The sequence below is a fragment of the Chlamydotis macqueenii genome, chromosome 6 (assembly GCF_036417535.1).
Source record: "Chlamydotis macqueenii isolate bChlMac1 chromosome 6, bChlMac1.mat, whole genome shotgun sequence".
NCBI classification, from domain to species: Eukaryota; Metazoa; Chordata; class Aves; order Otidiformes; family Otididae; genus Chlamydotis; species Chlamydotis macqueenii.
The window spans coordinates 9716844-9730456 of record NC_141561.1 but is presented as its reverse complement, the minus strand read 5'-3'; the positions used below and the strand labels follow the sequence as shown (position 1 = coordinate 9730456).

Sequence of the window (13613 nt, the reverse complement as noted above, 5' to 3'; positions counted from 1 at the left end):
GGACTTGAAGATACATACGGAAATCTGTGGGGGCAGTAGGGATTACTGTGCACCCTTCAACAATGTTTTGGGAACTAGAACACTGCTGAAAAAGGCAAATAATAATTTTTTGGTACATTTAGGAGTAGAGTTGAGTGTTTTTAGAATTCAAATAGTTAAAGTGAACCTTTCGTTTTTATTGCAAGTAGATGGCAGTCATAGAAAATCATGAGTAGAGGGATTTTTTTCCTCCTGAATGCCCCATGGTTATCATAGAAATAAATGGGTCCTTTCAGAGCACACTAATCATAAAGGTTAATTTTCTCAGTTCAACAAATAGTATACAGCCTTGCAAAGTCCTGATGCCAAATGCAGCATTACTCAGAGTGAGCAATAGTGCCATATTCTAAATTGTTTTTTGATCCTGTGGCCTCCAGCTTAAAGGTGATCACAAATGAGCTTGAATGTGGTAGACCAGAGTCTGGCTTGAGAGCAGAGTGATGCCAGTGATCCTCTTTCCACATACACAGTTGCATAGGCTGTTTCAGCTAAGCGCTTTCATTGCCACATTTTCAGCAAAATACGAAGTCCCTTCTGGCATCTGGGTTCCCTGTTGATATAACTGATGTTTTCGTTACTGCTGCTCTGGTGCAGTTCGTTACTTGGACACACTTATCTGTGTGAAAATAAAATTGTGCTCCTACAAAAAGCGAGAATAGATACACAATAATAACAATACTAATTACAAATGCTTTTATACTAACACAACTTCATGCACATTCCGTGGGAGGATAGTGCTCTGACACATTCTTTGTGCTGCTAAGCTTTAAAATGCAGAGAGAACGTAATGTTGGAGAATTCTTGAAAACTTGGTGTTATGCTGTAATAAGATATGACTGAATTTACCTCTTAAGTATGAGTGTTGAATAAATGGAGAGAGAACTGGTGACAATTGATACTGCTACTGAGGATGACTTTACAAACCTTTTATGGCTAAAAGTTAATAGTCCTACTTCTGCAGTAGTTAAAGAGTTGGAGCTGTAAGTTAGTCAATCAGGAACATCACTTCTTTTCATATCTGTATATGTGCTGGGTTCAGCGCTTAGTAATACTGAAGATGATTGCTTGCTTATATCTAAAATTTCTTTCTACCTGTTTTGTCTTTAAGATAATATTTCCAAACCAACAACATAACTCAAATGTCAATTTTTCCTCTCCCTCAAGAAACCAGAAGTAAAATAGTTTATTTGAGTATATATTTAAAGCTCGGAAAGTCATGCTTCAGAAGGAAGTTGAAGATTTGTCAAAGCACACAAGAATGAATGTTTTTTTGGGAGTAGAGATTGCACTTAAGAGCTTCCTGAGGCCTTTCTAGAATTCAGTAGTATGTAGCTAGTAGCTGAGAATTAACTTCCAAATGGAAAGAGAGCATTGCTTTTTCTTTTCATGAGCTTTACATGACAATATTTTATGAAGAGTCCAGGTTTGCCACTCATGATGGAAGGAGTAGATGGAGCTGAAATTATTCTGTAAATATACTGCTGTATTTGTTTAGTTTGTTTGAAGCATTCCAAAACTAACCAGAACCTGGCTGTTGTTTTTGTGTAAACAATTCACTTTTTAGTACGTTTCTTATATTGAAAACTGATAGAAACTTAATGTGTTTGTGAAAGTTGTAAACAACAATGTATTTCTTTCATGTTACTGTTGTTCTTTTAGGAGATACGGATTTAGCAGACAAGCAGGAAAAGCAGAACAGGTAAAAAGTATACTAGTTTTAAAGTCTCAAATTGTGAGAGTTGCATTTTTTTTTTTGGTTTTTTTTAAGTGTTGGTTACTGTAAGATCTTAAAGGAATACAGCAGAATAAACAGCTAGAACATCTGTTATTGCCACCTCTTAAAAATGGCTAACTGGAATGAAAAATCTGCGTGCCATGAAAGATGCAATTGGTTACTGTCTTCTTTTTTGAAGTCTCCTTTTTTAAAGGTTTTCCTTCATCTGTACTCAAAGATCACATTTTGCAAGCGTTTTTCACTTAGAAGAGGGAGGTCTGGGTGTTGTGTTTTGTTTTGTTTTTTTTTTTTAATTTAAGGAAATGACATACCCTGTCTGTCTGAATTAGTATCTTTTAACAAAGCGTTCCATGATGTGATCATTAAAGAATTTTTCCTTTTCTTTTTAAAGAACCATTCAGCTTGGTAAGAAATGTTGTAGGCCATTATTATGTAACAGACTGTTTAATGTGATAGAGAAACATGATACAATGCCATTAATAAATCATAATGCCTTTTGGAAAGCAGCATCCTTGCTGTGCTTTTGATGATTATGGAGTTATAAAATGTCCTTGTCAGAGTAATTGCAGTTTTATTATTTCAGTGCAGATATTACTTTAGGTACAAGCTTTTATTGCAGAGATAATGAAGAAATGCGTTAAGCATGTCATGGACCCAGCAGTACACTGAGTATATTAAGGTTGCTGTTCTTCATTATCTCAATATACTGCATATAAATTTAGTAGTTAATTTTTATAAATGGAGATGTTTCTCAATCTAGACATACCTCTTTTTTCCTCAAAGTAACTGCCAGGCTGCAGTCATGTTTATAGAGTTCATTTTGTTTCTTCAAAAGTTTTACTGACTTTGGAATATTGTATATTAGAAGGTCATCATGTTTGTTGTGTGAATTGAGTCACCAGTAAGGCAGAAGGGGAAGATTAAATAGTCGGGTTAGGGGTGCAATAGAGTGACCTACTCCTTCTGTCACCAGTTCTCGCAATTTTAGTGGTATGAATTCTTGTAACTGAACCAGACAATTTTACACTTTTTTATATTAGATGTTTGTTATACCAATAGTAAATTATATTAAGTTATTTAAAACTATTTATGTTTAAAAAAAGAAAAATCAGTTTTTTCCTATATAGCAAACATCATATTCTGGACTAGCCAGCACCTCTTGTGAAATTGGTAGTTCTTAGAAGACTGTGGAATAAGGGATCTTTGTGCCAGATGTGTCAAGACATTGTCTTGAATAGCTGGAATTCTTACGAAATCAGTGAGGGTTACGCCTCGGTTGACATGAATTGGAGTGTGAGGATGTTCCAGCTGCTGAAATGTATTCATAAAACCAGAACAGCTATATTCCAGTTGTCTCCTTGTTGTTAGATTACTAGAACTAAATGTACTATTTTCTTAATTTTTCTTTAAAAGGCTGAAGATAAAAAAATTGCGCTACCTCCAGGACTTGCGGCAGCAGGAAAAGCTGAGCCTTGTGATGAAGATGACCTTCAGGCTGCTGAAGAGGTGTGCCATATACCTAGTAGGCATGGATTTTACTAACTTGGGGGGCGGGCAGCAGTCATTCTGCCCAGTCATTCTCTGCAAGAAGGAAAATTTCCATGCTTATCTGCAGTGGGAGTTACTTCCCACAGGAGAATATGAAACCCGAAATTGATGCACAAAATTAGATGTTTGTTGATGTTTAATACAAAAAAAAAAAACAACAACTTTTGCATTGCAATCTGACAATTTTTAAGAGGTCAGTTTTCAGTTGATAGTGGGAGTTGAACAATCTGAGTGAACCTGTACTGTTATAATGCATTTTCCTTTATGTGGTACCTTTAGCCATCTCTTCTTTAACTTTCATAGACTTACTGTCTCATTACATGCATTAAAATACATGTTATAGGATACTAATTGTAACGTGTGTCTCTGTCACTAGACAGAAATAAATTAAATACTAAAAGGTGAATTGCTTTGTGTAACTCCTCATATTTTGCCCTAGCTTCGCATTAAAACTCTGATGACTGGAATGGCTGCAATGGCAACAGAAGAGGTAAGCAGCATTTTAAACTGATACTACTTTGTTTAAATTGTGGTTGGTTATAGCAGTTATTCCTAAAATTGGGTTAATTGTGAGTCTAAATTCTTGGAATGACTACGTTTAAATTTTCATGAAGGGAGTGCAAGAGAAGATGGTTGAATTAGGAAGACAGAAATTTTTGAGGCTGGTGACTTAATCATTTGACTTGAAATGATAAAGGCAGTATAAATAAGTGTGTCTCAGATGGTTTCTGCAAGGAGAATTTCAGAGGAAAGACATCACAGTGCACCTATCCAAGATGCAGTATGATCTTACTTTATTCATTTTGTGAAGATGTCCAGAGGAGTAATCATTTTACTGGAGAGAGTGGAGGAAAATTCTATACATTTCAAAGTCTTTTTCAAAACACTGATAAATATTTATGAACGTTAGTCTAAGACCCTGAAACTATTGGATATGTATCTCGTTTTCTTAATTGATTGTAGTTAATGGAACTTATAGGCTGTTGTAATTTTAAACATTTTTACATTTTGATTTCTGAAATTCAGTGGTTAAGCATTTTTTTCTGTTTATGCTGAAGTGACAGAAGGAAAGGTGGCAATTAGTCTGGTCTCAAAGTTGATTGAAATGCTTTCTACTGAAATCCACTGTAGAATTCAAAAACAGTCTTCAAGTAGAACTGTACATGCATCTAGTTTGAAAGGTGCATTCTTTCACACATCTGCATTGTTATAGTTTGGCTTAAAATGTGGTCTGAAAGTGGGTTTTACTACTGCACGTGCAAAATTCATTATACAGAATACAATGTGAAGTAAATTTTTGAAAATCTGAAGTCAAATTACCACTATTGTTTGCTGAAAGGTTTTAAGTGAGAAATTTCCATCAGTGAAGTTTTTTTGGGGAATGGAATGTTTCTTGATTTTGTTTTATGACTAGAGATTTTTACCCAGTATGAAGGTTTTGTACATTTCTGTTAAAATTAGAGCTTGGAGAAATTACCATGTAAAAAGCACAGGCAATTCCAAAACTTGAAACATTTTCTTGGCACAATTGCAGGGCAAGTTGACGGCAAGCACAGTTGGCCAGATTGTTGGACTCCAGTCAGATGAGATCAAGCAAATAGTGTCAGAATATGCTGAAAAGGTAAGTGTGTTACCTGATCACGTCTTACCAAGTCGTGTTTGATAGTTTGTTAATTTAGCCCTAAAGCTTCCAACTTAATTGCCATGATTCTCTTGAAACAGCACTGTTTTGTATATGCTGTGGATAGCAGCAGAGTCAGGATTCAGGAGAGTATTTTAGTGAGATTTAAATATGCACAAGCTTTTGGTGTGATAGCACATATTCCTGAATTGCATTCAGGAGTAATTCGAGTTTAAGCACCTGCTTAGACGTTTTCATGAATAAAGAAGGCCCAAAGTTGATATCTGTTCAAACCGAGGCCTAAACTCTTAATGTATTTTAAAACGTTCAGTGTTAACCACAGAAATACAGTTCTGTGGGCCTGCTCAGAGGAAAATCTAGGCCTCTTCCACGCAGGTTTTCATACACTGGGATCTTACTTGCACTGGGCTGTGGTTAGCAGTCATATCCTGGATCTCTCGTTCTGAATCTAGAATCATCAAAAACAAACCTTTGTTGCTTTTACTTTTACCTTAAGTCAAGGTAATTAACTGTGTATATTAGCTCCACTTATTGTGTTCAACTCTGATTGTTTTCACAGTAATGTGAAAAGAAAATCTGACTCTTCAAGCAATTAATACATACAATACATCACTGTCAGATAGGAGTTATAAGTCACTCTTATTTGTCCAATAGTCGTCTTCTATTTCTTCGTTTTTGTTGACACATATGAGGTATGGAGCTTTCCCATTTGGGAGATAAACCCTATAACTCAACGGAGTCTATAGCAAATTCTTGGCCATTCTTTATTGTAAGGGATTGGAAGAACAGAAGCCCAAGGGTCATATTTCAATGTTACATTTCTTCTGTTCTGAGAGAAGGCAGCAGGACCTTGACTAGTATAGTAGAACAATGATTAATACTCTAGAAAGTAAGAACTGATTCAAGTCAAACCAAAAATATATTGCTTTTCAAATCTATTGGATGTGACAAAAAAAAAATTCTGTGTGTGCATGCATGCACCAGGAAAAGAGGATTTATGATGTTATCAAACAGTTTATTGAAGCATCAGCAATGTTTGGATATAGTTCTAATAGTTTTAACCCCTTGTAACTACACGTATTCTGAAGAACACAGCAGTGCTTATTTGTCTACCCGAGTGTTAATAGAATCCACTGGCCCGCTGAAGATAGCTAGCAAACAGTATTGTAGATCTGATGTTGCCATGTGCCAGGACCTTTCTTACAAGATTATATTTTTGTGGAAGATCAGTGCATACAGTCTTCTGCATTTGCCCCTCCTTTCTGCTGCTGTGTTAACTTGCTGTGTAAACTGGAAGGAAGATTCTAATGTCGTCCCTCACCTTCTAAAGATCCTGGAAGAAAATTATTAACACAGCTTTTATCTGCCTATTCATCACCAGCTTTCTAAGGCCAATTATTCAAAGTAGCTTTGATTTTACTGTGTTAGAAGGATTCTTCCTGAGAACTTACAAGTATAGTTATATATAACAAGAGGTTTTGCTAGGATTAGAATAGGAGGAAAAGCTTGTTCCCTGGTGAAATGAGAGACTAAAACTAGAGAAGTGCTGTCTCGAAACTACCCCCTGCAAAAATGCCTGAAGCAGAATGCTCCTCTGCTGTTTTAAATGCTGTTTGCAGGTTGCTTACATCTTGAGAAGTTGACTCAGGAGATTTTTATAACTTCTAGAATCCTATATCAGAGATTACTATGCACCCTACGCAGTCAGTTGAAGTAGCATAAAATAAGCATTTTAGCTATTTAGTGTGGTTGGGGGTTGTCATTGAAGGAAGATACTAAATTTTACTTGTTGTTGTTTGTTTGTTTGTGGCATCCCAGAAAGATAAGGTGAGATGCAGTGATTTTTTTATCTTTGGGTTCCTGAGCCTTGGCAGAGTGTCAAGGAAAAATGATGGCAAATTACATTGAAATAACTACTAAAGAGCTAAGTGGAACTTGACTGAAAACAGATTTGAACTGTTATAGGGCTGGAGATTTGTTTTTTGTGGGCTTCAGACAGTGGACTTGAAATAGAGGCAGCTATGATGGAGTTAGTCACAGGTCTAAATCTCTGAAGTCTATTTGCTAGTAGGACATGGTTGAACATGAAGAGATAAACAAAATTATTTACTGCTGTACAGTTTTTATCTTTGTACAGAGACTCCATTTTTGAAAGGTTTTTTTTAAGAATGTGAAGTTCTGTAGACTAATGGTTGAACTCTTTCTTTAATTCTTGGACAGTTCATAGCACTAACGTGTGTGAGACAATCTCATTACAAAGAGTAACGTTAATTGCATGTATTTCCTTCCTGCTTTCCATTTAAAACTTTCATATGTGAACGGTGGGAGGCAGGCTCTTTTAGCCATTTATTTTGGCTAGCAGTTTTTCAGCTGCCACAAGATTAGTGATCCTCATGCATAATTAATATGGAGTTTTAACTTAACAAAATCTCTTGTAGAAGACAAGGCTACTAACACTTTTTGTTTAACTTGTTTATTTGAATTGGCTACATCTTTTTAGGGCAGTTGAGCAGTTGCAGGGAATGGGGAGGAATGCAGAAGCGAGGCTGCACCTGTCATTGGTGGGAATAATGTGCGTTAACAGGAAAGTTGGAGGATGTATCCGCCTATTCGTTTCTGTCAGGCATAACTGAAGTTCTTGTTTTGAGATGGAGTAGCAAAATGATGAACAGTCAGAGACACTAGTGCTCAGATACAGCTTTCTTAAATTATGTTCAAAAGACAGCTACTGTTTTGGTCTAGTAAGACACCATCTAACAAAAATAGTGTCAAAAGCAAAGTAGCTTCTATAAGCTGTGCTTTCTTCTTTCTGTGCTGAAAGATGCATTTTTCTCCACAAATCAGAAGCCAGTTCCTCAGTAACTTTAAAGCTGCAGTGTTGGTGCAGAGCAGATCCTTAGGCCGCTTTGGTTGCATGAGGCTTAACTCTAGCTTTTTCAGTTGCAGACCAGAAAGATTTTTCTGCAGAAACCTGTATTATAGTGATGGTTATTTCCCATTTTCGAAAAAGTAAGGTTTAACAATCCACTTCTTGAGTCGCAAACTTTTCTTTATGCCAAAGCTGTAGTGTATGGATTTCTGCTATTCTTGCAAGATCAGTCTCAGACTGGTTTAGCTCATGTTTTTCTCTTGCATTTTCAGTTTTCTTGATTTGCATGTTATGCATATTAGATAGGCTAATTGTATTGGCGAGAAGGATGGAGTCGTAGAATGCATGAAGTGGTGAGAGAATGTGATTTGGCTAAATAATGAGAGGAATAAGTAAATCTGAGTGTGCATTTGTTGAATAGTTCAGTGTTACAGGTGTGGCTTAGAAGCATTTTTCCTTTCCTAACAAAAGGAAAGAAAGTATGTGAATTGTTGTGATAAGCTGCCAGAATTGGTCTTTTCTTGCTGTGGATGTGAAAGTATAACAAGTCATTGAGCTGCCCTTCAATATGAATAACATAGAAAATGGAGAAGAGGAAGACAGGTTTTGCCTCTTATTTTCATTTAAAATTAAGCTGTTAATGAAGGCCTGCTTACCCATCTGCCTAGAGTGGATACCAGGAGCAAATATGAGTGAGGAGTATTTTGTAGTTCTTGTAACATTTTTGCTGATTATACATTGTAGTGGTTGTCAACACTTGGTAATTATTGCAAAAGCACTCAGTATTCAAGACTTTGACAGACTCTGCAAATAAGCACCTGAAGTAGTTGAAAATTAACTGTTTGTCTAATGAAATATTGGCAAATGGATTAATGGGAAAAAGAAGTCTGAGTGCATGAAGCAAATGACCAAAACAGATGGATGTAAGATTAAAGTGAGGACTTTCAAAAGGTACAAATAATGTTTAGGCAAATAGTCACTTAGACATCTAGCTATCACTGATTTTTAATAATTCTTTTATCTACTGCAAATATACAATTTCTATTGTAAATGTTAATCCTGGTAAATAATATTTCTGGCAGCTTTCCTTTTACAAATCAGAGAGAACATGAGACTGGTTCCAGATTGCTTTCTTCATTACGTATTGATGAGACACTTTCTTGGCAGTGCATGCTGGATTGAGTAGTTTTCAAAGACTGGTGTCCATAGTATACACACCCACACAAAAAAAAAAAAGCTTAGGGTGGTAAATGTATCTACCACACTGACTGTATCATTGTCATTCAGCATAAAGATACATCCAAGCCAGTATTTCAGAATCTAAAAACACAGTTGTACAAGGCTTTTGAAAGTTCTGGATCTACCTTTTGGGGTCTCTGATTCCGTAAGTTCAGTAAATTACACTGCTTAAGGTGGTTTTTAGCATGTTTGTATTTTTTCTGTTTAAGAACTCTACAAGGTTTAACTGTAATCCTGATGCAAAAAGTTATTTCTTTCTTCTAGTAGTCTGTATTATTTTCTACCTGTCCCAGGGCACCTGACTTTGTTTTTATCTTTCCTTACCTGTTACCTTTGGGACATAATTCAGTTGTTCAGCTGCTTCCTTATCTTGATGCGAGAGAAATCAGGAAGTCGTTCTTTCTGTTGCATAGTGGAACATGGTTCTGGATGAGGAATATCACAGGTGTTTTTTGCATTTCCTGAGCTACTGAAGAAGCAAGAGGTAATGGCGTGATGTCCTACAGGCTGTTGTTACTGTTTGTTTTAGCAATCTGAGCTTTCTGCTGAGGAGCGACCAGAAAGGCTTGGAGCTGCCCAACAACACAGAAGGAAGGTGGCATCTCTGAATAAGCAGATTTTGCATAAAACCAAGCTCCTGGAAGAGGTAAGTATTGTGTGTGTAATAAAGAAGAAAACTGATAAATGTGGTTTATCACAAAGATTTTGCCATCCAGAAAAGATTTGCAAGCTATCTTCTGTACCAGCAATTTGTCACGCTGAACATTCATTTCAGCATCTCTGAATGTCTTGCTTGCACATTTATTACTAAGACAATGTGGCTGGTTTTATATTAAAAAATTGTATAGCCCTGTCTGTGAGCAGGGGACTAGCTAATAAAAGATTGCTTTTCTTTTTTTTTTTTTTTTTTTTTTTTTGCATACCTCTTGGGGAGAAACAGAGTATCTCCATTTGACTTGTTAGTTATAGTGTTGAATGGGATGTTTTCACAGTTTCAAGAAACAATTTAGGAAGTTATTCTAAAATATGCTACAAATGACTTTTTATCACGTCCTATCCTTTTTATATGAGACACCTTGTCTCACTGACTAAGGTGGGGTTTTTGCTTGCTTGTTTGTTTGGGCGTATTTTTGCACAGTCACTGCTTGGTTCGCATATTCACATTTGTTTTAGGGTGGAAGGGCTCTTGAAATTGTGACTGATCTTCTGTCCATATCTATAAGTAAGAGTAAGAACTGCCATTCCTGTATTTCAACCTACTTAAGCTATTGCCATTTAAACCCAGAAAAGTATAAGTGGAAGAACTATGCCGTTAATGAAATGCTGCTTTTAATTAAGCATACTGCTGTAATCAGCACCATGCCATCTTTAGATTGCCGAATCTGATTAAAACATATTGCATCAGAGTCAGTAATTGGAAGAGCTTGCCAAAAAACAAATAGTACTTGAGGAAAAACTGTTGCTGATGACTTGTGTCGCTGATAGTCTGTCAAGTACAGCGCTACTCCAGCAACCTTCATCTGCATTTTGTTTTGCTCTGCTCTTGTAAGTAAAGTCTTTACGCCTTGCATCTTAACTGGTTTTACCTATTAAGTGTTGGGAGTACGTGGGCTCCAAAAGGTAGGTGTCTGTATGGCACATTATGTGAGACCGTGATATGTTTGGTCTTACAAACAACAGAGGTAAAAGAATGGTAGCTATGGAAGCCTTACCTACTATGGTGTAACTATGGGAGCACTAGATTTTAAACCTTCCTGCTCAGCCGCTTACTAGACCTGACTCTTTTTTTGTTGTTGTTTTTAAATGAAAATAAAATAATCTCTAACAGTGCAATAAAGTATTTTATTTAAAGGATATTTATACCTTCAAAACTTAAATCTCCTTTCACTGAAACATATGCTGTGAATCATTTTTTGAAGTCTCTGACTAACATTCAAGTAATACTAATTTTAAATTAAGACGTACAAATAAAAGTTACACACAAAAAATTGCAAAGACTAATTGCCTATCTTGTTCTTTGTTTCTCTCTTCTTTTTTCCACCTTTAATAAAAAGTTTTATGAAGAACCACTGCAGGTTCTTCTGAACTTATTTTGCACAATAAAAGAATTTCAAAGGGTAGAGTGTGACAGTGTTTTAACTGGTAAATATTGTAATACATTTGCTCTGGAACTTGCCAAACTAGTTTTATTTTTCTTAAACTGATGCACTTCTGTTTGTGTTGCCCTCTGGCATGCCCCATCTGTTAAAAATAACATTTTTCCATAGTCAGTAACACCACCATGATTATTTGCACTGTATATTGAATGTAAACCATGTCTGTCACAATTCCTCTCCGGTCAGAAAGCCTGAAAGCCTGTGCACAATTCCTTTCCAGAGTGAAATATTAGAAAGTATTATGATATATGATAATTATGATACTGAAATTAAACATACTTTTTTTTTTTTTTTTTTTTTTACTTGAGTTTGTATTCTTTTAACACTTCGGTAATATGAATTTTCCATGTCTGATTATGTTAAACATAACTTTGGTGCCCTGTCAGGATGATGATTGTTAGTAGAAAAATATTGAAAATACCTAGCATTTAAATGCAGGCTGAAGGGTCAGGCGTAGTATGAGCTTTCAGACTGTTAAATGCTGTGTGAATTCCCACATTGATTTGAGTTCTTTTGCTGAAGTAGAAACAAATTGCAGAATGAAATCTTTGGAATTTCAGAAGTCAGTGGGAAAGAAGAGGATGTTCAGTGTATCCTAAGTCATTGCAGTACATTTCTGTCACACTTTAACTCTTCTTTTAAATCACAAAGGCTATAAGACAGATACATATGAAGGGAGATACAGATGTGCTGCATGTGTATTATAGAATGGAGGCAGATGCTGGCACTCTCAGCATCTGCTCTGAGCAGGCAGGTTTTCCAGATAAGAAGTTTAGCACTGCCCTGTTATGAAAGAGAGTGCATCTGCTCAGGTTTAAGGATATTCTAGTACAGTTCTACAGATTTTGAATGGATTTTGATTGTGTCCACCAGCTCCCATCCATCTGCAGTTTTTCTGCAGGCAGTACATGGACATACTGGAGGCATGCTCAGTTTGAATGTATGTATTCACTAGAACGCTGAACAACAGACTTGGATTTTGAGAACAGTTCGTATTCATGGGGGCAGTTAGCTCAAGCTTAATTCTGGGGAGGACAACCTAGGCACAATTGTGTAGCAAGAGTGACATTAGGAAACTGCAGCAGCTAGCTCAGGTTTCAAAAAATGAAAATCTTCAATATTGCACTGGCACATTTCTCTGGCCATGCTGTTCTCTTGATCTTTCTTGCCTCGTTGAGCAGTAAGAGAGGCTGTAAAGAAGCTTAGCAGTTGTGGGTGGCTTTTGCAGGTATTCTGTGTCATGCTGTTATGATCTGGAAAGCAGAAAGGATCCACCAATGTCTGTATGCAGTCTCAATGACTGAGATGTTTAAAAGCTTTTTTTTTCTGGAGCAGATGGCACTCAAATTCTACAGAATTATAGCATAGTGGGACTACTGAATTAGTAATACAGAACATGCCTGTAACTTGATAGATGTTGAGTGGATTACATTTTTCATGTTAGGGGCAGGTAATTTCCTTTACCAGTTTCCCTGGCATATGAATGGATGTGTGTGTTTGCTTTCTGCATACTGCTGAGAAGAAGAAAGTAGTTCGGGGTGGGGAGGAAACATGATTGTAAACCACAGAAAATCAGTAGAGTCCTTACCTCATTACAGATCTGCTTTTAACTGCCAAACAGACTTCATAATCCACAGGAAAACTTAAGTGTTTTCTAAATCTCTTGTCATGCTGTTTGCCATTTTAACAGTTGAGGGCCCTTTAATTCTGTGTTGCTTATTTGCAGTACATGACAGTCTCAGTGCTTTGCTTTTAGATGGAAAGAAGTGCTGACAGCTGTAAGCCAAATATAATCCTTTTATCACTTTACTAAAGTAAAAATTTCCTGTCTTATTTTTTTTTTGCCACTTGCCAAAGACAGCTTTTGAAGGCTGAGGCAGAAGTTGAAATTGGTGACAGTCAAGACCCCTCCTTTTAAAAAATGTTTGTGAAGTTCTGGTTTCAATACTGCAATAAGTTTTGGCAAGAACTCTCATAACAGATAGTTCTTTAGTCTTTATGTCAATTTTCATGATATGTGAACTGCAGGCTTAAATTATATATTTTTTTAAAATAGTTAGAATTCAGTATGTTGGTGAATTATTGGGGAAAAATATGAAATACAATTAAAAAGCTTTTTTTTTTTTTTTATAAATTTGTCTGTGGAAAGAGATGAGCGGTGTGTTGAGTCACAACTCCATGTGAACAGCAAAATAAACCAGCGTGAAAAGAAGTGAAGCAAAAGGCCAAATGTGCATTTTTAATTTGCAACACTTCTACTCCGCTTTTGTAATCCATGTCCCATTTTTGTTATTACTATTTGCAACATTATCTGAAATCATACGTACTTTAGAGAAGGATATTTTTCTAAAATTAGCCTCTAAATTATTTGACAAGTGAAATATC

At 36.2% G+C, this 13613-nt stretch overlaps 1 protein-coding gene across 2 annotated transcripts in view; it reads left to right on the top strand.

The window, feature by feature from the left end:
• The window catches only part of CCDC93 (CCC complex scaffolding subunit CCDC93), a 47487-nt gene that overhangs the window by 13546 nt on the left and 20328 nt on the right, over nt 1-13613 (top strand). For both annotated transcript variants that reach the window (XM_086751353.1, XM_086751354.1), the window contains 5 exons: nt 1699-1738; nt 3188-3280; nt 3762-3812; nt 4857-4943; nt 9602-9718. In XM_086751353.1, coding sequence (XP_086607479.1) covers nt 1699-1738; nt 3188-3280; nt 3762-3812; nt 4857-4943; nt 9602-9718 — 388 coding nt within the window. The remainder of the gene's footprint in view (nt 1-1698; nt 1739-3187; nt 3281-3761; nt 3813-4856; nt 4944-9601; nt 9719-13613) is intronic.